At 47.2% G+C, this 25491-nt stretch overlaps 1 protein-coding gene across 8 annotated transcripts in view; it reads left to right on the top strand.

Moving 5' to 3' along the window:
- The window catches only part of FRMD4A (FERM domain containing 4A), a 366759-nt gene that overhangs the window by 311980 nt on the left and 29288 nt on the right, over positions 1 to 25491 (top strand). For all 8 annotated transcript variants that reach the window (XM_064656471.1, XM_064656470.1, XM_064656472.1 and 5 more), the window contains 3 exons: positions 13961 to 14037; positions 18100 to 18238; positions 24853 to 24994. In XM_064656471.1, coding sequence (XP_064512541.1) covers positions 13961 to 14037; positions 18100 to 18238; positions 24853 to 24994 — 358 coding nt within the window. The remainder of the gene's footprint in view (positions 1 to 13960; positions 14038 to 18099; positions 18239 to 24852; positions 24995 to 25491) is intronic.

Raw genomic sequence — 25491 nt, forward strand, 5'->3', positions numbered from 1 at the left:
AAGGTTTCGGGCTTCCCAGCAGGCTGCAGAACTGGATTACTTGAAGCAACTAGGCAGCTCTTCTGTGGATGCAAAAGCTTCCACAGTGAATTAATGTACTGGATTTCTCTTCACATTGTTTCTGTGCCAAGGTCCCCTCCCCTTCTTTCCCCTTTCACTGCACTGAAGTTAGATATTGCCTTAGTAGAGAATATCTTCTATTAAAATGGACTATAATCAAGGTTTTGTAGAAACCTGAACTGCTGAGGAGGCAGCAAGAGGTAACAGGTGGATCCATTAGCCTTTTATTCGCTGAAGGCTATTAATGGAGCTTTTTATTCACTGAAGGAAAGCACGAGAGGAGGTCTTCACAGAGCATCTTGTGCTCTAAAAGACACATCTCTTTGGGATCAATCATTACCTGCAGGGCAAGCCATACTCACACATGTGATAGCTTAAAACATGCCTAGGCTAGGTGTTTGCACCTACATATCTCCAGTAGTGCCAACACCCCAGGGAAGTCATGTCCTTTAAAGATGCCTTCAGAAGTCAGTCTTAGGAATGGAAACATTTCCTTGGAAGAAAACAGTGCCCTGCCATGACAGGACTCAGCCATTCAAAAGCTATAGCAATTATTGTCAACCCTGTTGGGATGAGATGGCTGGTGAGGAGCATCAGAAGGAAGGAGAGAAGAGGTCTGGTGCTCTGACTGTATGGGAGGACACAGACATTTGCACTAGAAGAGTCAAGCCTTCTTTCTCAGCTTTCTCCTCTTTCCTCAGCTGCTCAGGGTGATCTGGTCTGTAGCATTGGTTTTAGAGCTTGATAACATCTTGGTCAGCCTCTCCGTGTCCCCACTAAACTACCTCCAGTGCTCACATTGTCTGTCGAAGCAGGACCTTTAGGCATCTCCAATCCTTTTTCTGCAAGTGTAACCCTAAAAAATAAGGTTTCCAATTTTGTCTGTATTAGGAAATATTTTTTTCTCAGAAAATTATGTATGAAATCCAGGAGACCCAAAACAATGGTGCTGCCTTATGTACAAACCACGAAGAACTTCTGTGGCTTAGCAGAAGTGGTCATAAATCTAGGAGGGAAGGTTGGGTGGGAAAGGAGAGCAGGAATTTCCAGGCTAGAATTTGTCCATTACCACAGTCCAGAGACCACAGCAGTGAAAAGACAGCCTAGATGAGCATTTCTCTTGTTATATGATGCTTGCAAACCCCATCTGTTGGCAGGGCTGTTCCAAAGTGAACAGCCTAAATCAGGGACAGGACTTGGATGGAGTGGCTGAGGCTTTGTTACTTCTCCATGGAGAGATTTTACCTGCTCTGGAGTAAGTAAAAAGACTTTTTACCCTACACAGGTGGTAAAACCCCTCTGGCAAGAGAAGCTCAACTGCCTCAGCAAGGCACAGTGTTTAATCCTCTGCTAATTAAATTGCAAAATTGCACTTGATAACCCTGGTATCTGGGAGCAGCTCACCATAGTATCTGATTCATTTCACTACAACAGCATGGGCTGGTTCGAGTCTTTGCCGTGCAAAAGGGAGGGGTAAACCTGACTGAACTTTTTGCAAGGTAAAATTAGAGGGGGAGGGGGAAAGAGATTCTGTCTTTTCTGATCTCTATTATTTTGTTCATGCACACTGTCGATGCCAGAAACAAATTGAAAAATTACAATGGAAAAATACATCTCCCTGGAAGAAACTCAAGCAGCAAATTGTAGCAAGAAACCAGCTGAAACCAAGACATTTATATTAAATGCCTATAAAAAACTTGCTTGTCTTATAAGAGAGATTGTAATGTTTTTCTATATGTCATTCCAGATAGATTTCCATGCTTATTGTGTTTGCAAGTAAAACTGTAACCCACACTAAGCAGCTGAACCTATCTTGGGCGATCCCATTAGCAGTCACTCAAAAGCATGTTTTTAATAAATTGCTGGAGTAAATCAGCCACGTGTCTCTAGAAAACTAACCAGGTTTGTCATCAAGTTGGATGAGGCTGGAGAGGAGAACTGAGGCTGATGCAGGGCCAGAACCTGATCCTGCCTGGGCTATTCTCACTCAGGCTTAAGTCCTCCAGAATCATGGGGATGCAGCTGAGATGGGTATCTAGCACCTAGTCCTAGGTGGTTCAGATGGGAATGCAGGGCTATTAAACTGGAATGCAGTTGTACCTGGGCTGCAGAGACTAATGTGTCTCCATGCTTCTATTTTTATGTTCCTTCCTGCCTATGCTTGAATTCTGCAAAAGCCCTGAAGCCACGCAAAGCCATCACTTGGAGGGTTATCCTTTTCTTCTGTATGTTCAGGGCTAGCTCACAGGCTCAACAAGCCCTGCCAAACACTTCCTCTTGAATGCTGCCTGTTTAAATGGGGATTTGGTTCTTATCAGTTCAGTGTTAGATATTAAATAATTACAGAAGTTTTGGTATACTTCACAAAATCCATCGCTCCAGCTGAACAAGAGGAAGGGAGTATCAAGTGTGGAAAGATGGCTGCTGTCCTGCCAACCATATACTGAGGCATTCTGGACATTTGGTAGTGGCTTTGTGGAACCAATGTCATTTGTGTGGCAGCAGTGAGCAGCATCCAGGGTGGGCAGAATACATCTCCCTTTGTGTAAACTTAGCTTCGACAAGCTTCCCTATTAAGATTAGCTTCCCTATTAAGAGAACAGCCTTCAGGCCCAGTGTGCCTTGAAAAAGGAAAAAAAAAAAAAAAGAACTCATTGTCCTCCTGGACTCTGCCCATCTTGGGTCAGCACCATCCAGTATTCATGATAAACCAAAGCAAATTCTTTGGAACCAGGTCTTCAGGCAGGATGTGCCAGCACCACTCTCCTACAAGATGCTGAGGCTGTGGTGACCAAACCGGTGGTTTTCAGAGGAGGGTCATTAGAGGGTTTTTCTCTTGAATTGCAGAGCAATTACAAAGAGAGCACAAGGCACTGCAGCCCCCCATGTGTCCATTTTAACCAGCAGGCAGGAGTGTAGCTAAACTCCATCCCCAGAGACTTGTACATGAAGGAGGAGCGGTGTAGCCTGGAGCTGTGAGATCTGCACGCCCAAGTAGTAGCACTAGGCATATCTCTGTTGTTCTAGTGAGATATTCCCATTGATTTAAGAGCCCAAAGGCATTTCTTAGTGCATACAGCCTAACAGTTAGTAAACAATTAACTCCAAGCTGAAGAGTGAATGATTAACAAAGTCAGCCAAAGGACTTCCATATGGCCAATAAACAGGCAGAGAAAATGTTTAACTTATCACGAAAATAAAGTGACCTTAAAGGAGAGTCTGGGAGTGTTTAGTTGCTTTGTAAGAAATACCTCTATACAGTGTTATTCCAGTTTCTTCTGTAGAAAGCTAGTGACAACGAAACCTAAGGTGAGCCTTTTTTCTCAGGCTCATAAACATTATCACCGCTCAGATTCTCTGATTGACTGAAGAGAACCCAAAGGGAATAAAGACTTTTTGGAAAAAAATGTGAGGCATCCCAAATGTCAGACATGAATGTAGCTTGACAAAAATTTTCCCTGTGACAAACATCAGTTTCTGCCATTTCCTCCCAGCAGTTCTCTGGGATGAAACGAAGCATGCTATGAAAATGCTCTGTCCCTTGCTATAAACTCTCCACAACACTCTGTGGATTCTCATTACAGAAAAATTTAATCTGTAGTTTGTAGTGTTTTTGTTGAATCCAAAGCAAAGATTGACTTCCAATTTAAACATGCAAAAACAAGAGCTGAGTTGGACCCATCCTACCAAGCAATGCAAAGTAAAGTCAAGTCAGTAGCTTTAAGTGTTTGATCAAAGAGAAATCACCTGCTTGTCAAAAGCATGAGCAAAGTAATCAGCACATTAACTGTGTCCAGAAAGTGAAAGATTGCTGTCTGATGCCACTTGGCCTTTTCCAAACAAGAGACAGAGTGAACTTTCCCAATTCCAGAGGCAAAATGGGATATTTACACAGGAGGAGCAATAGCTTAATTAAGAGCTGCTTTATGGCAGAACAAATAGATCCTCTCTGCTTTAGGGCATAATGAAGCATTGTCAAGTCAGTAATTGCATTGATAGAGTGGTTAAACTTGTGCTTCCTGTGGTGAAGGAATGACGGACCAGTAACTTAAAAAAGCATAAAGTAGGGATTGATGTGAAAGGTACAGAAACTAGTGAATGATGGGGAGGAGGAAGCTGACAAGTTGGTCTCTGTGCTGACTGATCACAGAACACCGGGACACTCGGAAAGGCAAAAGAAACATGAAATTCAAAACAGTTACAGGGAACCCAATTCACTTGCACAGCTCCTTGCCACATGGTACAGTAGAGGCCAAGAGTTTAGAAGGGTTAAAGATAGGACTAAAAGTGTGTCCCTCCATCCAGAGTTTTAACATTGACTCAGTTATTTTCAAAGAGGATTTTGGGAGTGGTTATAAACCCTTATGTTCAAGGAGGGTGTTTGATTTGGTAGCAAGTTGGTTTCTGTTGTCAGAGGTATGGAGCATGTGTATCACTCCTCTCCCTGGCATGCTGCTGAGCTGCAGGGTGTATTCAGAAAGGGCTGGACTTTCTCTAGGGCATCCAGAATCAGGTGGGATCAGAAAATGTACTGGACTAGTGTCTCATTGGGCTCCTCTTGGAATGTCATCATTTCCTAAGACCCTTGCAAACATCTTTGCATTGCAGACAGGGATAAAACATTTCAAATTTACAAATGATACAAAAAAAGCAGAAACCATTTCCAGGAAATAATGGTTTAAAAGCTAGTGGAGTCTCAGTGGCATTGCTGTAATAAATTATTCACTGTGATTAGCGGACTGTTAAGGACTACCTGCTGACTCCTTCTGCTCTGAGCTTTTATTTCTCTTCCCGTTACTGATCCTTCATGCTTTTTGGATTATGGACTTGGCTGTAAACTGAACCAGTCTTCAGGTCACGGCGGGTTCAACTCATTTTATAGTGCAGTAATTCAGTCTTGGTTTGGTATTTTGAAATGTGGAGCACGGGAGGAGGGAGACATGCACAAAGCAAAGTTCCTTACCATGCTGTTTCTTCTCATGGAAAGAGATTGCTCATCCAATTTCCTTACTTATCGAAATGTAAGACCCAGACCTGCAACTGCTGAAGAGCAGCCACAGTTTAAGACCTTCCCTGCTAAAATCTCTTATTCCATCTCTGTTATACAGGGACCATGTTCTCACAAGCACCTTTTTTGCCACTGCTTGCCCTCAATTTGGGGTGTTTACCATCCAGCACCAGGCACTTCCCTATTCAACATCGATCATTCCATGCCTTACCATTGCACTTCACTGTGCCAAAAAGCTGCCAAACACACCGGGAGATGAATAAATCGTATCAGAGCACACTGGGCTGGAAAGCAGGATTTTGTCCCTGATACTGAGTATTTCCACAGGATTTGGCTGGACATGACACTGGGCTGTGATTCAGTGTACATTTCTTTTGGCAGCAATATCAGCCGAAGTGGCCTTCACCACCCTCCTCCCCCATCGCAATCCTGCCACCACTGCTCACTTCCTCCCCTGGGCCCCTTCCTCAGTCATCCTGGTATCAGTGTGCAATTGGGAAGGAAACTGCTCCAGTGAAGGAATCAGACTGGCTCAGCGGAACTCGGCCAAAAAAAACTGGTCACTCTTAACCTCGATCAGTTCCCAATCCCATTCACCATCTGACCCACAATCCATATCCTACAGCCTTGCTGTAGGAGCTGGATATAGATGCAGACTGGATAAATCATAGCAGCCAAAGAAACTGCCATTAATCTACACAATAACTTTGTGGAGCAAGACAAAAGCTTCATAGCTCAAAACAAGTTGGAAGGAGTTCAGCTGCATGGAATTTGGCATGAAGTAACAGTTAGGTATAGGCCATCATCACCACTTTTTCTCCTTCTCATAAAAGCTGATAAAAATTTGCTTCAGCGTCTCTCCCAAACAGGGCTGATTTCAGACGACAGATTGTCTAGGTAAAACAACTTTTTAAAATCATACAGTAGGCATGTTCAGTTTCCGTTATGTAGATAAATAAATAGTTTGATCAACTTGCAATACAAAGTCTAAGGCACTACTGCTTTATCAGGAGAACGGCACTATCCTGGTGGTTTCGTGTGCTGTGGTGATACCATCAGACATACAGTCCCCAGGGTTTTCTGTGAGAATTTACATTCAGAAAGGCTACAGCATGACATCCCATCCCATGATCCAGCCAAGTCAAGCTCATGGTTATCATTAAATATAGGAGTAGTCCCATCAAAGTAAACTCCCTTGCTCTAAGTGCTTTGTTGTATTCAGGACTTAAATAGTAATTCTCTAGCAGCAGCCAAGTCTTAAATGATTCTGCAGTGCACAGCAGGAACTTCAACAAGATGCAAAGACAAATTACTCCGACAGCACAAAGTGAAACAAATTGGACCTCAGAGCCCCGGAGTTAGGGTGGAGATCTGGAGTGAGATTGAAACCTCCTTGAGCACTTATACTTGGCTCTGAAGTGGTGGCAAGCTCCCCCATGCCCCCACCCTGCTCAGATGCTGTCTCTTGGCTCACCAGGACTCCTGACTCCGAAGGTCTGGGCACTTTTATCACCATATGAAGCCAGGCAGGGGCTCCGTTACTCAGTGGCTGTGGATGAGGCACCTTTAGTCAGTGGCCTGGGCAGGAGGCTCAGAATGTCGGGCACTGCAGCCCATCTCCATCTCCATGGGATTGCTGCTGCTATGGCACCCCATAAACAGACACTTTGGATCACAGGAGGGTTTTTAGTCACACAACCTAATTCATCATGTGCATTGCCATAGCAGTGTGGGATAGAAATGGTGGTCCCTGTATTTTGGTTCCAAGACAGAGATAGTACTTAGCCATGCCACTAGAAAAGACATAAGGATTCTTAGGAAAGAGGGTAACAGCAATGGTTTGTGGGCGGCATAAATCCTTCTAGGGTGCCACAGCTGATTCACAGGCTACAGACCAGGCATCCTTTATTTAATACATAGTATATTGTGCCAGAAAGGAGACCTCTTCAATGCAGAAAGACCCAGTCACTTTGATTTGCTTGCAGAGAATAAAAGGGAGAAAATTTAACTTACAACAATCAGGAAAAAAAAGGTTCTCTGTAGACCTATTGATTTAGACACACACAGCGTGGTGACAGCAATGCAATATCTAACAGCATCTAGCAGATATATATGTGCAGTGAAGGTGGATATATATATTTGGTTGAACATAAAGCCAAAGTCCCAGTCTGTGTACAGTTATAGACACAAATATCAAGTTGCATTATGTAGACAAATAATGCTTTGTCCAAATAGCAGCTCTTCCCTCTGTGATCTGATGCTCTGCTGCCTCTCTGAGCCAATAAACCACTTTGAAATTTAATAGGGAATTGTGTCTCCATAATGGAAATGAATGCAGAGTGGTGATTATATAGACCTAGACGCAATTTGTGTTTGGTCAAGCCAGAATTGTTTGCTGGGGTGGTGTGATCCCATAAGAACAGCACACAGCAAAAGGGATCTCAAATTGGACCAGAAATTGTTTGTCTGTTTGGCAAAAAGAGTCCTGAAGCCTGAGGCAAAGAAGTAATTAGATACTGAGCTGGGATTGCTGACAGACCACTGAAAGTCCCACTTAGCCAAACCATTCTCTCATTCCATGGGGGAAGGGAGGATGGCAAGCCTCTGGGAAGATCATTGGTGGGTTTGTTTCCCACATCAAATCACACAGGAAACCTTTTATTTTTTTGTTTTGGGAAGTGAAAGGAAAAAAATACCCCAAACTAATAAAAACACAGGAATGAATGGAAGTGTGGCAGGATGGAGAGCTAAGTTATGGTGCAGCAGCATCCCCACCTCATGACCCAGGGGCACCCTCAGCAATGGGTCACACTAATTCACAGGTGACAGCCCACGGAAATCTCTTGGTAAATCTGTCCCTCAAACAAGAGCTCATTTGTTTGAGCTAAGATGGTGCTGTTCTGCCTGGACCAAATCCTTCCTCGTTCTCTCTAACTAGTTTGACAGAGGTATGATTGATGGGAGCAGGGTTGGCTTGAGGCAGAACACAAATCCATGCCCGGAAACCATGGCCCCACTGAAGTCACTGGGACAAAACGGCCATTGACTTCGCTGGAGCTGTGATTTCCATAGAGTTTAAGGCCAAAAAGGGACCGCTCACAACCTCCACCCTGACCTCTCACATAACTCAACTCCTAGAATTTTGCTTGCTTGTTTGTTCAGGGGAGGGAATTACATTTCCAAGGAGGAAATTTTTTTTTGTTATGTTTGGTTTGTCTTTAAACTGCAAGACAAACGGCTTGGGAGTTTGTAGCTGCACTCATGCAAACTGTGTGAAAATACTGTCATTGTTTTAGTTCCACTGTTTAGTACCAGTTTTAGTATCAGGATGTCATCAAGTGCTGGCTCCTGCCCGTGGTGTAGGCAAAGGGACGGGTTGCATTTGGGCTGTTAGAAATGTGCCACATTATTTCCCTGCCTTTTCTACAAGACATTCAGAGTATCCAGTTCAGGTGGTAGTCTGTGCATTTGGAGGGATGATTGTTCCTTCTGCATAGTGTGATTTAACAAGGCATTAATCATCTAAGAAGTGGCAAGACTTGAAGGACTAGGAGATGCCATATAGGTCAGCAAGTCCAACAGCAATTACAGTTGGTCATTTATCAGATGTTTAGAATCAAAGAAAAATATAGGTCACAAAGGTCTCTGGAGGTCTCTAATCCAACTTCCTGCTCAAAGTTGGGCCAACTTCAGAGTTCAGTCAGGTTACTCATGGCCCTAGTGTTTGACCACCTGCACTGATGGGTTTGGGGTTTTGGGTTTTTTTTGATATATCTACTCAGAATTTCCCTTGCTGCAACCTTACAACCTGTGTCTATTGCCTCCTATACTTTCACTGGGCACCTCTGAGAAATGTCTGTCTCCATCTCCTTTGTAAATCCCCCTCTAGGTCATCAAAGAGAGCAAACAGCAGGTAGATCCCTGTAGACCTCTGCAGATAGTTTGATTCTGAACAGCTACCAGGTGTGATGTCTGGAAACCCTGAGAGTGTGTGCATCACTGGGTGACCCATTCAGCCTGTGCCACAGCTCAGGTGCTTCAGCACACAGAAAAAGGAAAGAAAATGAGACTCCTGCACATTTATATTTGGTTCTTAATAGATAAAATGCAAAAATTATTCACATCATGTCCCCACAGTGCACTCAGCCAGTCTCAGCACTCTCCCCAGTTCAGTGCAAGTCCAGCTCTTCTGGGCACAGGAGGCAACAAACAGTATCAGGGAGCCAGTACCCCAACCCCAGGATTTGGAATTACTCCAAAAGGTACTATTTGGGCATGTTTCTTTAGGTAGCATAATTTAGAGAGCACTGTGCGCCAACCACCAGTACTGCCCTTCAGCAACCCTCTCTGTCCTGAGCTGCAGGGCAACACAGGAACCAACAACAGCCTCGTTACTGCCAGGGATTCCCAAGGGTATGGCATGGTCCTTCCACTGGATGCTCAGGCAAGGCTCCCTGAGCACAAAGGGACAGAGCATGGCCTAGTGCCTGGCACTAACTCAGCCCCCCACACCCAGGCCATGAGTGACCCAGCCAGAAGCAATCCCTGATGTTTCATTCACAAAACACGCTCCCTTCTTTATCAGGAGCCTCAGGCATTTTTCAAATACTCTGACACTGTCCCTACCTCCTGCTGTGTGCAAACTCCACGGCACCCGCCTCATGGTCAATAAAAATGGTAAAAAACCTTCTCCTGACTCACACGGCTGAAATGGATGCAGATCCCTGGGCCTCCTCTCCTCCAGGCTCAGCTTAATTAGGGAGCAGCCAGCAAACCACAAGTGTGCTCACAAAAGAAGCTTGCATCTAAAAGGCTTTGACTGCAGCTCTTTGTAACTAGTCACAAACATCTGGTGCCTGGCAAGCTTGCCTGCCTCTTGGAAAGGGTTTCCAATGAGAAAATTCCTGTAGCCTGCACCTGAATTCTCCGCAGCACACCGTGCAGTACTCAGATCTCTCCCATGGCTCCTCTTCTAAGCTGCCAGCTTTGCAGAAGCCATTTCTGGCACTGATTTCCCCACCATGGCCTTCCCACCCACTACAACACATTTTAAATAGTGCACGTGGTCTGACAGAGAACAGTTATTCCCTTGAATGTTTGTGGGTTGATAAGCAGTTTTAAAAATTCGAGTGATAGTGTTGGTCCCGGTTTTATTGGCACAATGAAACAGAGCCCACGGTGGGGACAGTCCCCTCAGAGGAGGAGGAAACAGGAGCAATTATTTTCTCCTCTTTTAGTAGCTCCTTTCACATGCATGTGTGAGTGTGCAGCTGTGCTCAAAAGCCAGCCTTGTGGAGACTTCCTTAAGTATCTATTGAAGATTAAATGATCTCATGTGCAGCCTGTAATGATGGCCTCTACCAAAAACTGTTCCCATCTGAAAGCTGCCCAGTGCTGCATGATCCAAAATGAGCTGCTGACCTCAGAAGAGAACCCAGCAGGCAAACCACCACATCACAGAGACTCAGCCCTCTGCACGCACTGCTAATTGTCCCCTTGTCTGCGGGCTCTCAGGGAAGGCAACTACTCAAGGGCAGGGGAACTGTGCTCCCAGCTTGTGTTACTGAGGGACTTTCTCCTAAGCCTCATTTCCAGCGTGTTTGTGGAGATGCTGTCCCAGTCCCTGCTTGGGACAGGTACCTTTTGCCTGGCAAAGTCACCATACCTCAATCTGAATTGTCCCACCCACAAATGCAGGCATTGGATTCGACCCTGCAAACTAACCAAATAACCCAAAACCAAGCCCAGCCTCAGTGCAAGGAGAGGCAAACCTGCCATGAACATGGATGCTCTGACTCAAACCAGTCCCAAAGCCAGCAAGCATCTGTTGTCACTGCATTTCCACAAGATCCCGCTGAAATTGCGACCAGCTCCCTGCTGTGACTCTATTCCCCAGTGAGGGTTGCAAGCACCAGCGTGGTAAAAGGATCTTGATGGGTAAAAATTATGCTTCCTTTTAAGAAGACACACTAATGGCACCTTGTGCATCTGTCACTGCATTAACAACATCAATCTGAGACTGTGCATAAGCTGGGTAACTGGTGAAGGGAACAGCTTGCTTACATTAAGAGGTCTGGCTGAAGGGAGACCTTTGGCTTTGTTTCTCTGGAAGGGTTGTGATCGGCTAACAGGAAAGTGGATATTTTCTTGTGGGTATTCACATTTTTACAGATTGGATCCCTTATGTATACAAAGGGGGAGACCTCTCAGATCAATGTGGGAAGAAGGAGTGGGAGACTGTAGAATAATATTTGGGAGGGCAGCAAAGGGAGGGCAGTTACAGCAATGGTAAAACACACGTGTGCATTCTGGAGAGCAGAGCTATGGAAAAAAAGACACAAACTCAGGTTGTGGGGTCACTTTCACCCCCTCCCTCCCAAGAGTCTGGATTTGCCTCCTTCCACACTCTGCCAAGAAAAACAAAGAAACTAAATATAAAAATGCAGTGATCTGGGGAGCTGCTCCAATGCCCAAAACGTAGGTGTCTAATGCTGTTTTAGGCACTGCTGGTGATCCAAGACATCTGAGTGGGGCTGGCAGATACAGCACCGGACCTATGGCAGGCTCCCTCCCTCCCAGGGCAGCAGCCAGAGGCCAGGCAGGGTACCCTGGGGCATGGAAAAGGGCACTCCATGCCTACATTTGGGCATCTGAACAGCTTCCCCAGAGCCCTGTGTGTTTGGACAGTTGGAGTTAATCATAAAAGAGAAACAGAGCTTCACTTAACAAATAGCACTGTGAGATTTGGTAGCAGAGAGGGTAAAATAGGATCTGAGCACAGGGGACAGTCCGGCTGAGTTGGAGGGAGGAGGATGGGCAGAAGAGGAGGACGATGGGCAGGAAAGCAGCTGAGTAGAGCAGCTGCCAGCAGCTCGGAGAAGTTTCAAATTCCTTTTGCGCCACGCCGAAATTTAGTCATAAATGACAACGGGGGACCTGGGGACAGAGGGATATTTTCTGAAGGGTGTGATCTGTTGGCTTTTTAGACTCTTATGTGTTCCACATGTCTGAGCGCCTCCCAAACACGTCCTCTCCACATGCCGTGTAGCATGGCTGCGCTATCCTCCCCGCCTTGCAGACGGGCATCTGGAAGCACGGAGGGATGGATGTTTTCAGCAGCCCACATGGCAGTCTCAGGCTTGACCCCAGTTGTTGTCAGTGGGAGTTTAGGCCCCAAACTTCCTTTTCATGCCTTTGAAGCCGGGAACTTGCAAAGGAGACAGACTTCAGTCAGACTTCAGCTCCTGGCTTAACCCTTTCACCCCATGCCTGTCCTCCCTCGGTGGGTAAAATAGTGGGTGTTTCTCTGCTTCATTTGGTGATTACAACTTATATGCAGCAATTAATTTTTCCAGTGGAGGAATAAAATAATCCTGTAACTCAGCCCTCCAGGCTTCCTATCCCTCCTGGCCCCCTTTCTCTCCTATCCCCCTGCAGTGCAAACAGCCCCAGAGTACGGGGCAGCTCAGTGCCCTCCTCATCCTGCACCCTTCCTTCCAAACACCCTGTTAGAGGAAGAAAAGAAAAGGAACACACACACACACACAAAAAAAAAAAAAAAAAAAAAAAGTGGTTTGTTTTATTCTCTAGATTTCACCTCCACCAGGAGCTTAATCAGGGCAAATCAAATTACGCCTCCTGTTTACTTATCTCCAGAGCGCTGACACCGGCAACCCGGCTTATCTCGGCGTGGCAGGAGCCAGCGCCTTCCTTGGGGGTAGGACAGGAACTCCACAGAAGCTACTTGTAGTGGGAGAAGGAGCATAAATCAGGGAAAGCTCTGATGGCTGTGCTCCCCAGCAGCAAGGTTACGCTCCCCATGCTCCGCTGCTTGCCAGGGGCAGTGCAGGGAAGCCGAAGTCCAAGATGCCCACGGGGTGGAGGCTGCCTCCTCCCAGTGGATTAGCAACCTGGAAGCCAGGGTTTGGATTTTGACTTACTCATTTGTAAGGAGGAGGCGGTGATAGACCTGTCCGCGGCGGTGAAGGTGGGGTAGTTTGCAGAGCTGACACGGTGTTTCAGAGTCACCGCATCCTTCGCGCTGCTCCTGTGGTCAGACCGCCCTTCTGCCAGAGAAAGGGGGGTTATTTCCCAGCAGAGGTGGGGCACAGAGACCGTGTGAGCACATCCCACTGCCCAGGAGCACGCAGACACCCCAGAGCTGCCCCATACTGACTCAGGGGCGAGGAGGTGCCGCATTTTACTCCCGTAACAGCTTTGTGCCTCAGTTTCCCCACTAGTGATAGTGTTCGCTTTGTCCCGGTGCTGTTCTGAGATGCCTCGGCAGGGCAGCCTGTAAAACAGAGGTATGACCTGCTTATTGCCGTGCTTTGCACTGCTGGGAGCACCTGGAGCCTTGGGCATCGCCAACACGAGCCTGCCAGCACCTGGGATAGATAAACTGACTCCGCTGGGCTCATGTTCGTGCCAGTCTTACGTGGATTGCGGGATAAAAGCAGAGCTGGGTATCGCACTTGGGTGGAGTGGGGTGAGTCGCCCTCATCGGGGTCTCACCTCCTCCACCCGCGGAAAAGCTGCTGTGCTAGAGGGCCGATGCACACGCGCTGCATCCTCCAAGGAAAAACTATGCGAATCCCGGTTTTCCCCGGGCTTTGCGTGTGTTTAAACGTACTTGGCCCCGCAGAGTGAAACCAGCGCCCTTCCCCGCCTGCCCGCGGCTCCCATCCCGCCGCCGGCAGCGGGAGGGAGGGACGGAGGGCACCGCCCGCCCCCGGGGCTGCCCCGCGGGCCCGGGGCGGGGGGCGCGGGCGGGACGCGGGGCCGGGGCGGAGCGGAGCGGGGCAGCCCCGCCGCAGCGCCGGGAGGGAGCGGCGAGCAGGGCTGGGCGAGGGATCGCTCGGAGGCGCCTCATCCCCTTCATTCTCCCCGCAGATCTTTCAATGGAGGCAGCTGGAGAACCTCTATTTCCGCGAGAAGAAGTTCTCGGTGGAGGTGCACGATCCGCGCAGGTGAGCGATGAGACGAGCCGGGATGAGCCGGGCTTTGCGGTGCCGAGCCTTGAGCCGGGTCTTGCGGAGCCGAGCTGCCCTCGCTGCTGTGCCGGGGCTCGCTGAGCTTGGCACAAATGCACCCGTAAGAGAGGGACAGCGGGTGCCAAGCCGGGGGCTGCTGCTTCCTTCCAGCGGGACATTTCTTGTTCGGGTGGGTGTTTTTGAGGATGTGTTTCCCCTCGGCTCCCAGCGGTATTTTTTTCTCCTTCCCTCTGTTTTGGCACCTTATGACCCCCGGGACTGTGCAGCTCCGGTGCCCCAGCTGCGGTGCCAGCAGCCCCCGTGAGTTTAAGGGGGTTTTGCCTTGTCCCCGTGTTGCACTCGGAGCTCAGAGCTGGGCGCCAGATTTTGTACGCACATGCTTCCTTGTAAATAAATATTCAGTAGTGCAACTGAAAGGAATGGCACGGAACCAGAGGTTTACCGGCAGCCTGGATGAAAGCCCATCTATCTTTTTGGCACAGGAGTCTCGTCTTTTCTTACTTTAGAAACCTGAGAGTTAGTTCAAGGGACTGTGCTGCATCTCATCAGAGTATTCGGCACCCCTTGTGTGTTTGTGTTAGTGGATGGTTACTGCAGTGACCAGTGTGAATATGGATCTGTAAGTGTTTCTCTCTAAAAGCAATGTCTCACTTGCAGTGTAAGTATGATACAACTGGTGGAGACCAGCTCTGTTCCCAGGCTGATTTGATGTGCTGCTGGTAGTAGTGTGTTTTGCTGATCACTCAGCTGTGATCCTGTTTCACCTGTTTCCCATGCCTATCTGTGTACTAATATATGTACTTTTGTTAGTGGAATTTTGCATGCAGTTTCTGTGCTTATTTATCCTGATATGAACACGATCACACCAGTACAGTGGTGCCTGTCTGCAGAGGTGCATTTTGTTAAAGCAAAACCAGAATAGAGCAGCTCATATCATTGTGCAGCTCTAGGTCGGTAGAACCTTGAAGCATCTGCTTAATATTAAGCATGTAAATAGTCGCATGAAATCTAGCAGAGCGAATTCCCAAAGTCAAGAATCCTCTGGGAGATCTTCCAGCAGCAGGAGCTGGGGGTGGTGCACTCCTTCCCTCACCGAGCCTCCAGAGGTGTCAGAAACCTTGCTGCAAGCAACCAGCAGCCAGGAGCCCCTAAATGCCCTGAGTTATGGCTGTTTCCTGCAAGGAGCAGTTCCAAGGAAAAGAAAAGAAACAGCTCAGGGACTTTAAGAATCATGATGATACTTGCAACTCAATGTCATGCATGAAACGTGACCACACAGAGGAACCTCTTCTGTTTCATTCGTGTTTAGATGATAGGAAGTAGCGACACAGAAGAACTTCTGCTTTTTTATTCCATTGCGTTTTTTCTCTGAATCAACACCAGGAGGACAAAGCCCTGTCCCAGGTTGTCAGCCTGGTACTTTCTCGCTACGAGGGAATTATTGTGGGTGGGTTTTTGATTCATTTTTGCATTCAGAGCATCACCATCCAGGTTGAACTGGTGCTCTGGCTGTAAAGCAGCACGGCACGTTGCAGTGGCGTGGTGGGAACACAGCTCGGTGTGTAGTCTCCTGGCCAAGTGGGATGGACTCCTGCAAGGAGTTGTTCAGCATGTGGAGGCGGAGGAGTAGCCAACACAGTGCTCTCTCCACATTCCTCTCTGTGTAGCCAAACCAGAGCCTGAGTCAGCGAAGCCACAGTCAGGAGAGCGAGCGCAGCTCCGTGATTGTGGCCAGGGCTGGGCAGCACAATGTATGTTTTTAAACCCTGCCTCTGCCCATGGCTTCCTGTCCCCAACAAGCCATTTAACCTCTCTTCACTGCAGTTACTTATCCCATAAAGGAGAAAAATTATACATTTTGGGGGTATCAACAGGGTTAATTCCATAGTGCACGTAGCATGCATGGAGGGAAGTCATGGAAAAAACACCCATGGGCCACCTCTCTCAAGTCCTCAGAATACAGCTGTGAAAAACAAGTCCACAGCTCTGACCAGCAAAGTCTACAGACTTTTGGGGTCTGCAGTTTTGATGGGAAACGTGTACAAATCCCAAAGAGAAAAAAAATTGGAAATCACTGCTTTTATGACGAGAAGAGGAATGGTTTGCAGAATATGTTTCTAAGAGTTCTTGGAGTAACTACACTTCAACTGAATAAGATTACATCAGAATTAAGGCTTCAGCCCATGTTCGAGTGCCTTAATGCCTTGCATGCCAATGTGCTACAGTGGTTTGTGTCCCTTAAACCAACATAAAGCACTCAGAGTTGGATCTCTTTCTCTCTCTAGCCTCAGCTTCAAGATTGTCTCCCAGCACAGCCTTCATTCCCTGTCCAGTGACAGGAATGAGGCAGCTCAGCAACCATCCTCATTAGCACCATCAGCCAGTGTCCTGTTGTATCCAGGGAGAATTTTGTCATGAGAATAATACTCCTAAATGGGACAGTTGCATGGAAAGGACTCAGCACAGGGTAACGCTGAAACCTGAGATCCCAGTTGTCTCAGACCCTGTTTGCATTGGCCACTGCTGTTTTCTCAGAAATTTCACTCCGATTTGTAGCTTCATAATTTGACTTTAACACATTTTGAAGCACTGAAAAGGCCCTGAGACACAAGAGCTGTCAGTCCTCTCCCAAGCTGAACATTGCCAGCAGTTCTCATTTTGCTGCAGAGTTTTGGTTTTCTTTCACTCTTGGCTGTGTCACAACTTTCTTTGAATGTGTGCCTCCCCTCACCACGTTCACCTCCAAGTTTGGACAGGGCAGTAGCCCATAGGCACCAGAGGAGAGGTAGCCACTGCAGGTGCAGGAGGTGGCCTTAGCAGGCTTGAGGACTTCTAAGTGCCAGTAAAAGAGTCATCTATCTCTTGCACAGCACAGTGGAGCTCCTGGGCCCTCCTGCAGTGCAGCCTCCACACCTGCATGGCACAGGGTCCCTGCTGATGGTGGCAACCCCACTGTAGTACACCTGCTCCCCAGGCTGTCTCTCGCACTAGTCCCTCTTCCAGCATCCACATCCCTGCATAAAAGGGACAAGTGTCATGTCTCTGAGCGAGCCTCTGTAACCATGTCACATCATTTCACGTTGTACTCCACCACAGGACTCTTCTTAAAAGACTGGGGAGGAGGCCCTCATTTGTTTGGGGCTCTGTAGATTGGTGGTGTGGTTTATTCCAGACAGCTCTCTATCCCTGCAGTGGGAGGAGTTCTGCAGACCAGGATGCTGTGAGCCTGGATGTGCCAGTGTGCTGGTGTCAGGGGCTCTGCTGGTGGAGTTGAAGTTGAGGGATGGGGAGGAATAATCAAGCAGTTCCGTACAGCTGTGAAAGCACGGGGAAACCTAATCTGTGGTTTTTTGCTATGTTTGAGAACAATTGGGAGTCCCAGAGAGGAAACATTTAGCTCTTATTTTTCCTGTTTTTAAATTCACTCAGCTAATCATTGAGTACTGTTCTTCTCTCCAGGGTACTGGGCAGCCCCCTCCAAGCCTCACAACTCCCCTCTCCCATACACTTGGCAAGTCCTGCTGTATCTGTTCACAAGGTATCTGAAAAGTTTCTCCCACATTCCCTAAAGTAGCCATCGTTCCTATGGATCTTTAGTTGCTGTGTGGGTCCTAATATTTGAGAGCCTCTGTCCAAAGCCAGAGTTAGTGGAGGGTGTGAGGACTTGGCCTCAGGTGTCTCAACATGTAATGAGACAGAGCATTCACACCTGCTTTGGCCTTGGTGACACCCCTGGCGTATGTAGCAAGTCAGCACCAGCTCAGCCAAACCCAGGAATACAGTCAGAACTGGACAAACTGGATCATCTTTACTGTTAGTCCTCTGGAGCTTGCTGTCTTGAGGAGATACTTAAAGTAAATGCTCTCCTGGCTTGATTAGCTATTTATTGCTGTTTTCTAAGCATTCTTTCTCATTAGCACAAGGGCGTGCACAGTAAAGACAGCAGCTTTTACCGGGAGATCTGTGGCAGGGTCTGCCACAGAAAGAAATGCTATGCAGCCTTGGTGTAACCTCAGTTCATTCTTTTCTCCTCTCCAGGGCGTCTGTGACCAGGAGGACTTTTGGGCATAGTGGCATCGCTGTGCACACGTGGTACGCCTGTCCAGCACTAATAAAGTCTATCTGGGCTATGGCCATTAGTCAACACCAGTTCTACCTGGACAGGAAGCAAAGCAAGGTAAGCATGTTGGAGTGGGAAATGCATGTTGTGGTTGGTGAGTCCTTCTCACTCCTCACAGTCTCAGCAAGGTCAAGTCCAGATGGTGGCTCCTTTCCTGTCCTCCCTTTCCACCTGAGATTGGGAAAAGGCAAATTGACTCAAAATATCTGCTAGTTTTGGCCAGATTGAGAAAATAGATACTGAATTCATGTCTGTGGGAGTAAGAATTGAGGAAAAAGCTGTACTGAACTGTGGCCAAATTGGAGGAGCCAAAGTTTGCAAGAAGATAGGGTCACATCCCTGTCTGGATGTTTTCCACGTCTTGAACTTTCTCAGAAAGTTAGGGCAGCTCCCAATAACTGAGTTCAAAGTAGCTTCACAATCTACACCTGTTTCTGAATCTTTCTTGCTGTCCCTTGCATTTTACTATCGTATTTTCCTAGAAAGGAGGGGTAGGGATATTATTTTAGGAGAGGGGCGGGAGGCTGACAGCCTGGCCTTACAAGGAACTGTCTCGATCTGGTGCTGTACAAAGGGCCACGCAGTACACAAAAGAAGCCACCTTGAAACCAGAGGAGTGTGTGTTGTATAATTCCTTTCATCAGTATTTTTAGGCATACCCAGAGCAGCAGGAGATTTCTTTGATCACTTTGAGATCACTTTGAGACAGAGGGGAGACTTCTTGTGCAGACTTCCCTCTCCATATGAGCACACTGGTGTAAAACTTTACAGAGAAGACAGAGTCAGTATTGAGTGGGAAGGTGCATTGTCCCCTCATCTCTGGAGAAAGGGCAGAATGTGCAGGTGATGTTCCTCCAGATGGCTGAAACCATCTTAACATCTTGCTATTGCTGAAAGCACTGGGGGCATTTTCAGGCAGGTCCCTATCAGATCCCTCCATGGGCCAGTTCAGCCCCCTAAACTGGCAGGGAAATATTTCTTTTTCCTGCTTTTCTTTATTGCATTATTTTTTCTGCTAGTTAAATGAATTGAACTGGCTTGATGGAATTTTCTGAAGGGCCATCGATGTGCTGTTAGTCCCACTCTAAACCCTTCTGACATTGCTTTCCCCATCATGAGCTCTGTGCTTTATTGCAGAGTGGGTAGGACTTTTGGATGCCCTGGGCAGAACACGCGGTTGCACTCTTTGGCCACGTCCCATCTAATGGAAAAATCCAGGTTTCACCTCAGCTGCTGTGAGCTGTATTGAATTTAAAGACATAGCCAACTTCCCACCCCTGCCTAAGTGCCAGCTGTGAATATGGACAGAATTGCACGCTCACCCAACACCACAGGATGCTTTCCTGTCCCCCTTCTCTGCTCAGGATCATCAGGGCAGTGCATAGTCTTCTCTGTTAACTCAGCAAACAAACAGAAGTTTATTTTTCTTTACTTTTAGCCAGATGGATTTGCTGATCTAGCTGCAAGGTATTTAGGTCACAAGCAACCAACAAACAAAAGGAGATTCCCTCCTCCTCTCATTTCTTTGGTAAGAAACTGGGCCTCTGAAATGCCCAGGACTTCCCTTCAGTGACTTCTTTTGTTGTTGGCAGATTGTGTTTCAGTCTGATCTCCCCTCTCTCACACTCCTAGAGACAGCACCACCCACCAGCCCTCATTTGTCAACCTGTCACGTCTGTGACCATGTCAGTGTGCTTTGTCACAATAATCCCGGTGGTCATGCTGAGGCTTTGAAGTTAAGACACACAAATATTTTTGCCCCTTTCTCTAAAAAGAACTGGTATTCTAGTCAGATGTCCCCATCTTTGACGTGACACTGTCAATATTGATAGATCCATCAATTTTAATTGATCAGTTCGTCCTGCTGGTCACTTCAAGGACACTGTACTCATGTGGGCTTCACTTTGGAAAGCCAGTAAATCATATCCCAGAGTGGGGTGATGTGAAATGTCTTGGTTTCAGCTCTCAGGGCCTAGACAAACATTTATTTGAGTTTCAGGTCACATGGGTTTGCAGCCCCTTAAATCTCAGGCCCCACTTCAATTGAATCCCCAACTTCAAAGCAGAACTTAGATATTCCTTCCTTTCATGTCCAAACTTGGCATTTCACATCATTTTGACAAAAGAAAGAAAAATAAAAACAAACTTAGAAGAAAAAGCCTGCTGGAGCTCACTGCAGCTGAGCCTTTGCTCCAGTGATGTAGATTAGATGGCAGAAGATGTGACATAGTGATAAAAAAAAGCTTGAACTCTGTTCTTCACATAAATGGGCACCAGTTGGATCTGGACCTTCTGCATAGCTCCACTGGAAAAAAAACCCCTTCACTTGATTTTAAAAAGAAATAAAATCAGCTTTGCCTCGATTCTGACCCTTTTAAAAGTGAGGTCCCAGCCATCTTTGCAGCCTCACTCCGTGTTGAAGTCCTGCCAGCTCCGGGTTCCCAGAGTCTCACTCACTGCTGATCTATCTCTCTCTCCCTGCAATCGAAGCTTTACGCAGAGACTGAAAAGATCCCCAGCTTGCAAGTAAACTTGTCAGTGTGCCGAACTCCTGTCAGCTTCCCTTTTTTGGGGGGAGACAGATGCAGCAGGACTTCAAGGCATATCTTTGCTTTGTTGACTGCACTGAGTCAATCAAACGTTTGGCCTAGAAACCTCAAGAAGTCCCGTTTTGTGGGAATTTTCAACAGCACGTTCCACCAAGTGCAAGGCTTTCTGGCTGAGTGAACTGGCAGAAAATAGGCCACGGTTTTCAAAAAATCACCTCAGCAAAGCCTCAGCACCTCAGAAAGAGGAATAAATTCATCCCTAGTGTCCATCTACTGCTGCCTTTCACTTATGGATTTTTCTTCACCCTCTGACCCCGTCAGAACAGTGCTGGGGATCAGTTTGGCCTCATGCTTTGAAATGACTCATGAATGAGCCAGTCTCCCTCCATGTAAATGAGACTTGGCAGGTCTGCGCTAAGTGCTTTAAAATTTCTGAGCCTGGAGGGACTGCAGGGCTCGGGGGAGTGCTAATGGGGTGTAATCCAGCTTTTCACCCTTGTCTGCAGCACACAGCCTGCCCAGGCCTCGCACTGGTTGTTGCTCAGTGGCCTGTGTGGAATGAGCTGTTGGGCTGATTCCTGCTGCTGCTGAGAGCCTGTCCAAAGCACGAGACCACCCGATGCTGATTGGCATTGCTGTAGGGAGCAGAGGCAGCATGGAAAATTAACCCTATTCTTTTCAGGAGATGCTACATCCCCACTGTTTAATGCAGGGCACCGTAAGCACAACTGCAATCAGGTCTAAAACCTTCTTCTATGGCTTCAACAGGTTTGAATTGTACCCTCTGTAAGGGAAGCTCTCTCTGCCCTGCTGATCCTATCTGCTCTCTGCTGGTTTGCTTTTCCTCTCTCTGGCTCCAGGGGTGCCAGGCCTTTGTCTTACATTGTTTTTCCATTTGGCCTATGCAGGGCACACTTCCAGCCACTGCTGGCTTGGTGTGCCAGCCAGGACCGCAACAGCACCCGGCAGCCTCATTGCCTTCACTCAGCAGTTTGGTTGGGGCCCAGCCAGACAGGTAGGGCCAGAGTGTGCCCCAATTTGCATTCTGGATATGAGTGGAAATAAACCATCGGGCTTCTCGCTGTAACTATCCTACAAATACAGGAAAACCACTGCCTCACAGAGCAGGAGGGATGGGTCTGTCTGTGCAGACTTGGGATTTGTGCCTTCCCAAGACATCTGCTTCAAGGACTCAGTGTATTGGGTCAGGCAGACATTGAGTTTGATCAGTATGGCTGTTCCTGGGGTTATACAAGGTACACATAACCCCGCATCCATGTAGGGTTACATGCAGCATACGTACACCTGCAGGGGATAAATCAGCAGAACAGAGGCAGTCAGACCTCCAGAGGTCTGGATTTGCAGCAAGAACAGCTGTTCATGCTCAGGCTCCTTATCAAGACTTCGGTAGCAGGAAATCTTGTTAGATAAAAGCAGTAACTTTCCTCCTCACCTAGAACTAACCTTCCAGTGCTGTTTGGAGAACATGTTTCACAGACCTTGTTTCTGACCAGAAACATCTGATCCAAGAAGTTAAAGAGTGCTGTCCTTCTCCTGAAGCTGATTTTAGGGAGGAACTGCTGGGAACGAGAAGTGTCTAACTGGTTGCAACATTAGCTGAAGAGGGTCAGAACTGGTTGACTGATCTGCTCTGACATCTTGGCAGGTAGTTCAGCCTCTGCGCTCCAATGAGTGAGAACACACGCCCTATTATTGGTGTTGTTGTGGAAATAGGCTTGTGAGGCATTTGTGTACCTCGGAATGGTAATGATGGAGCCTGTAAATACCCAAGAATATTAAATTATTATAATACTTCTGAGGGTGTTTTCAGCGCAAGGCTTTCCCAGTGCTGTCTTCATTTGCAGTCTTAAATCAATCTCAAAAATACAGCGTGCAACAGGGAGACATTTTCCTTCCCTTATTATTTCACTGATACTCAAACAGAGGCAGGGGATCACTAAGAACTTAACCTTAAGTGTCTTACCCAGAGCCCCACAGCACATCAGTAACAGAGCTAAGAAGCTCAGTGTAGCAAGCACTGAGCCATCAATACAGCCTTAGTTCTTGTTGAAATGGTTTCTTCTTCCTAAGAATGTGAACTAATACCAAAAATCCCATCATGGCAAGTGTTCCTTGTAATCCTGCTTCATGTCACTTCCAGTGGGAACAGATCACGCCCTGGTACATGGATGTCAGTCATCTTCTGATTTGTCAGCACTGTGATCATGTGCCCATGGCCTGAACTGTGTGGCTGGGGCTGAGTCTTCTCTGGCCTTGAGAAGGTGCAGAGGTGAACACTCAGGTGATCCTGAGCTGAGGCTTCACCACTCTTCATGCGGTTGGAGAGCCTTGGCAAGCTGTACCAACAGCTTTTTGCGTTCTGGGAAATCAAAATGACAGGTCAGTGGCCCTGTGAGGCCAAGCTAATTCAAGCTCAGCAGCACAAGGCTTGTGAGATTTGGGTGACAGGCTGAGCTCCAGCTCCCTCCATCCGTGACTGAGGGGTTCACATGAGGGTCGGCAGCAAGAAGCAGATTTCCAGGTTTGGAGATAAATAGCAGTTACTTTGTGTGCCTTGGTACAGACAGCCAGCTTCTCCCTGGTTGTCAGTTCCCTCCTTGTTAACGTGGTGGTTTGTTACCTGAAGTGACTTCAACAACCAATACATAAAATAGAGCTCAGAACATAAATATCAGTTCAGAAGAGGCAGGAGGAAATTTTCCATGTGGACAGATAATTCCACAATGAAAAGTTTCCTTACTTTTTAAGTTCTTGGAGATAATTCAAGTCAGAAAGGAGATAGAGGACTAGAGAGGGTTGTTCTGATGTGGCAGTTGCTATTTTAAGTTGATCCTAAGGCTATATTGGTCAAAAAAAGGACTGAAAAATTCTTGTGGCCACCCAAGACCTTTGTATGTCGGATTCTTCTTCCCAGTAGTGCTGGAAGGGCCATCCTCAGCAACTTTGATCAATGTTCTTGATCCTCTTGTTCATGTTAAGCACCTGCTAGAGGCTGTCAGGAGAATGGGCTGGAGGTGGCTGGTGAGTTAGTGACAGTGGGGTTTGCATGGCAGGGGCAAGGCAGCCACTAGGAAGGATTGAGTGAGCCCAACCCTGGAAGCAGTTGCCGTGCTCATTTCAGTGCTCAGGGCTGCTGACCCCCTTGCCCTGAACATTTTCTTCCTTTGTTGGCTCTGGAGACATGACCACATCTGAGCTTACTGCTCAACAAAGAGAAAGTTCTGGAGTTATCTCAACTTTTCAGGCATCATCTTGTCTCAAATCCTTCCATAGCCAATGGAAAAAGAGTGACATCTTAGGAAGTCCACTCATTCCCTCCTAAGATAGGAGGAGGACTAGATAATAGCTGGAGGTCCCTTCCAGCTGAAATTATTCTATTCTATTCTATTCTGTTCTGTTCTGTTCTGTTTTATAGGTTTACACACTGTGCATGTTTACTTTTTTGTAATTACAAACTACAACTATCTTGTTGACATTTCGTGGTGAACAATGGGTAACTCCCTGCCCTAGTGTGGCCAGTTACTGAGGTGGCTGGCTGTTGTTTCTTACTGGAGTAATGTTAATACTTTGAAGAGGTCCCTCACAACAGGGGCATTGAATGCAGCTTGTTAGTCTGGACAACAAAACCTGAATGTGTTTTCCTGCTAGTATTTTCTTCTAGCTTCTCATTACAGCCCTTTTAAGCCATGTCCTCACTGTGTCTTGGTCCAAAGCTCATTGCAGATTTTTAAAGGCCCCTCCTGGCTTCCTTTAGATGCTAGAGATGGTCTTTAGCCTTTGAGCTTTTCAGGTTATTATGCAGGCATTTCTGAAAGTTTCTTATTGTATGTGGTAAAACAGTGACTCCATACATCTTTTGTTTAAGAGGGAAAAATGTGCATAGCAAAGCAGAGAAAAACCCAAACAACAGGAAGCAATGCCAGAATTGTACCCACTAGAGAATGTAAAAAGTGCAGCAATCTGTGCCAGATTGCTTCTATTCTTGTAAAATAATCCAAGTTTGCTGTGGAGGCCTGTTTCCTGCCACAGCGAAAGGTCTTTTTCCTTCTGTGAGCTTTAGAGAAGTGTTAGATCATTACTAACTCCTGTGTCCACCTCCAGTCCAAGATTCATGCTGCAAGAAGCCTGAGTGAGATTGCGATTGACCTGACCGAAACTGGAACGCTCAAGACCTCGAAGCTGGCCAACATGGGGAGTAAAGGCAAAATTATCAGCGGCAGCAGCGGGAGTCTTCTGTCATCAGGTAGGTCCTTTATCCTGTAACTAGAGGGAATATGGTGGAAGGGCCACGGTCATGGTGTAATGGGGAGCAGCCAGAAGCTGCACTGCAGAAATGAAAGTCACTTCCTTTCAGCCTTTCTATATGTCCAGGTGTCAGTCTGTCTCTCAGCATGTTGCTCCACAAACAGCACAGGCAGCAGCCTCCCCTTCTCTCTTTACCACCACTTGTTTCCTCCAGGATGTCATCTCCAACCTCTCAATTTCCAGCTGAAACCTGGTGTCTCTTCACAGTTTCTACCCTGACCATCTCTTGGCTCCCAGCTCATCCCGAGGCAGGTGGGTTTGTGAAGGAGTGCCCAGCCAGCAGTGAGGAAGCAGTGAGCCAGTGCAGCTCACGAGGGAAGCTGAGGCTGGGAACTGGTGGTGTCCCTCAGCGGTGTTGAGGCAGTGTATCTTCTCCACAGAGTGCACATCTGCTTTGCCTCTCTGTTGCTGGACTTTGGCTGGTGTCCCAGGCCC

Source organism: Pseudopipra pipra, chromosome 5 (assembly GCF_036250125.1).
Source record: "Pseudopipra pipra isolate bDixPip1 chromosome 5, bDixPip1.hap1, whole genome shotgun sequence".
Taxonomy (NCBI): Eukaryota; Metazoa; Chordata; class Aves; order Passeriformes; family Pipridae; genus Pseudopipra; species Pseudopipra pipra.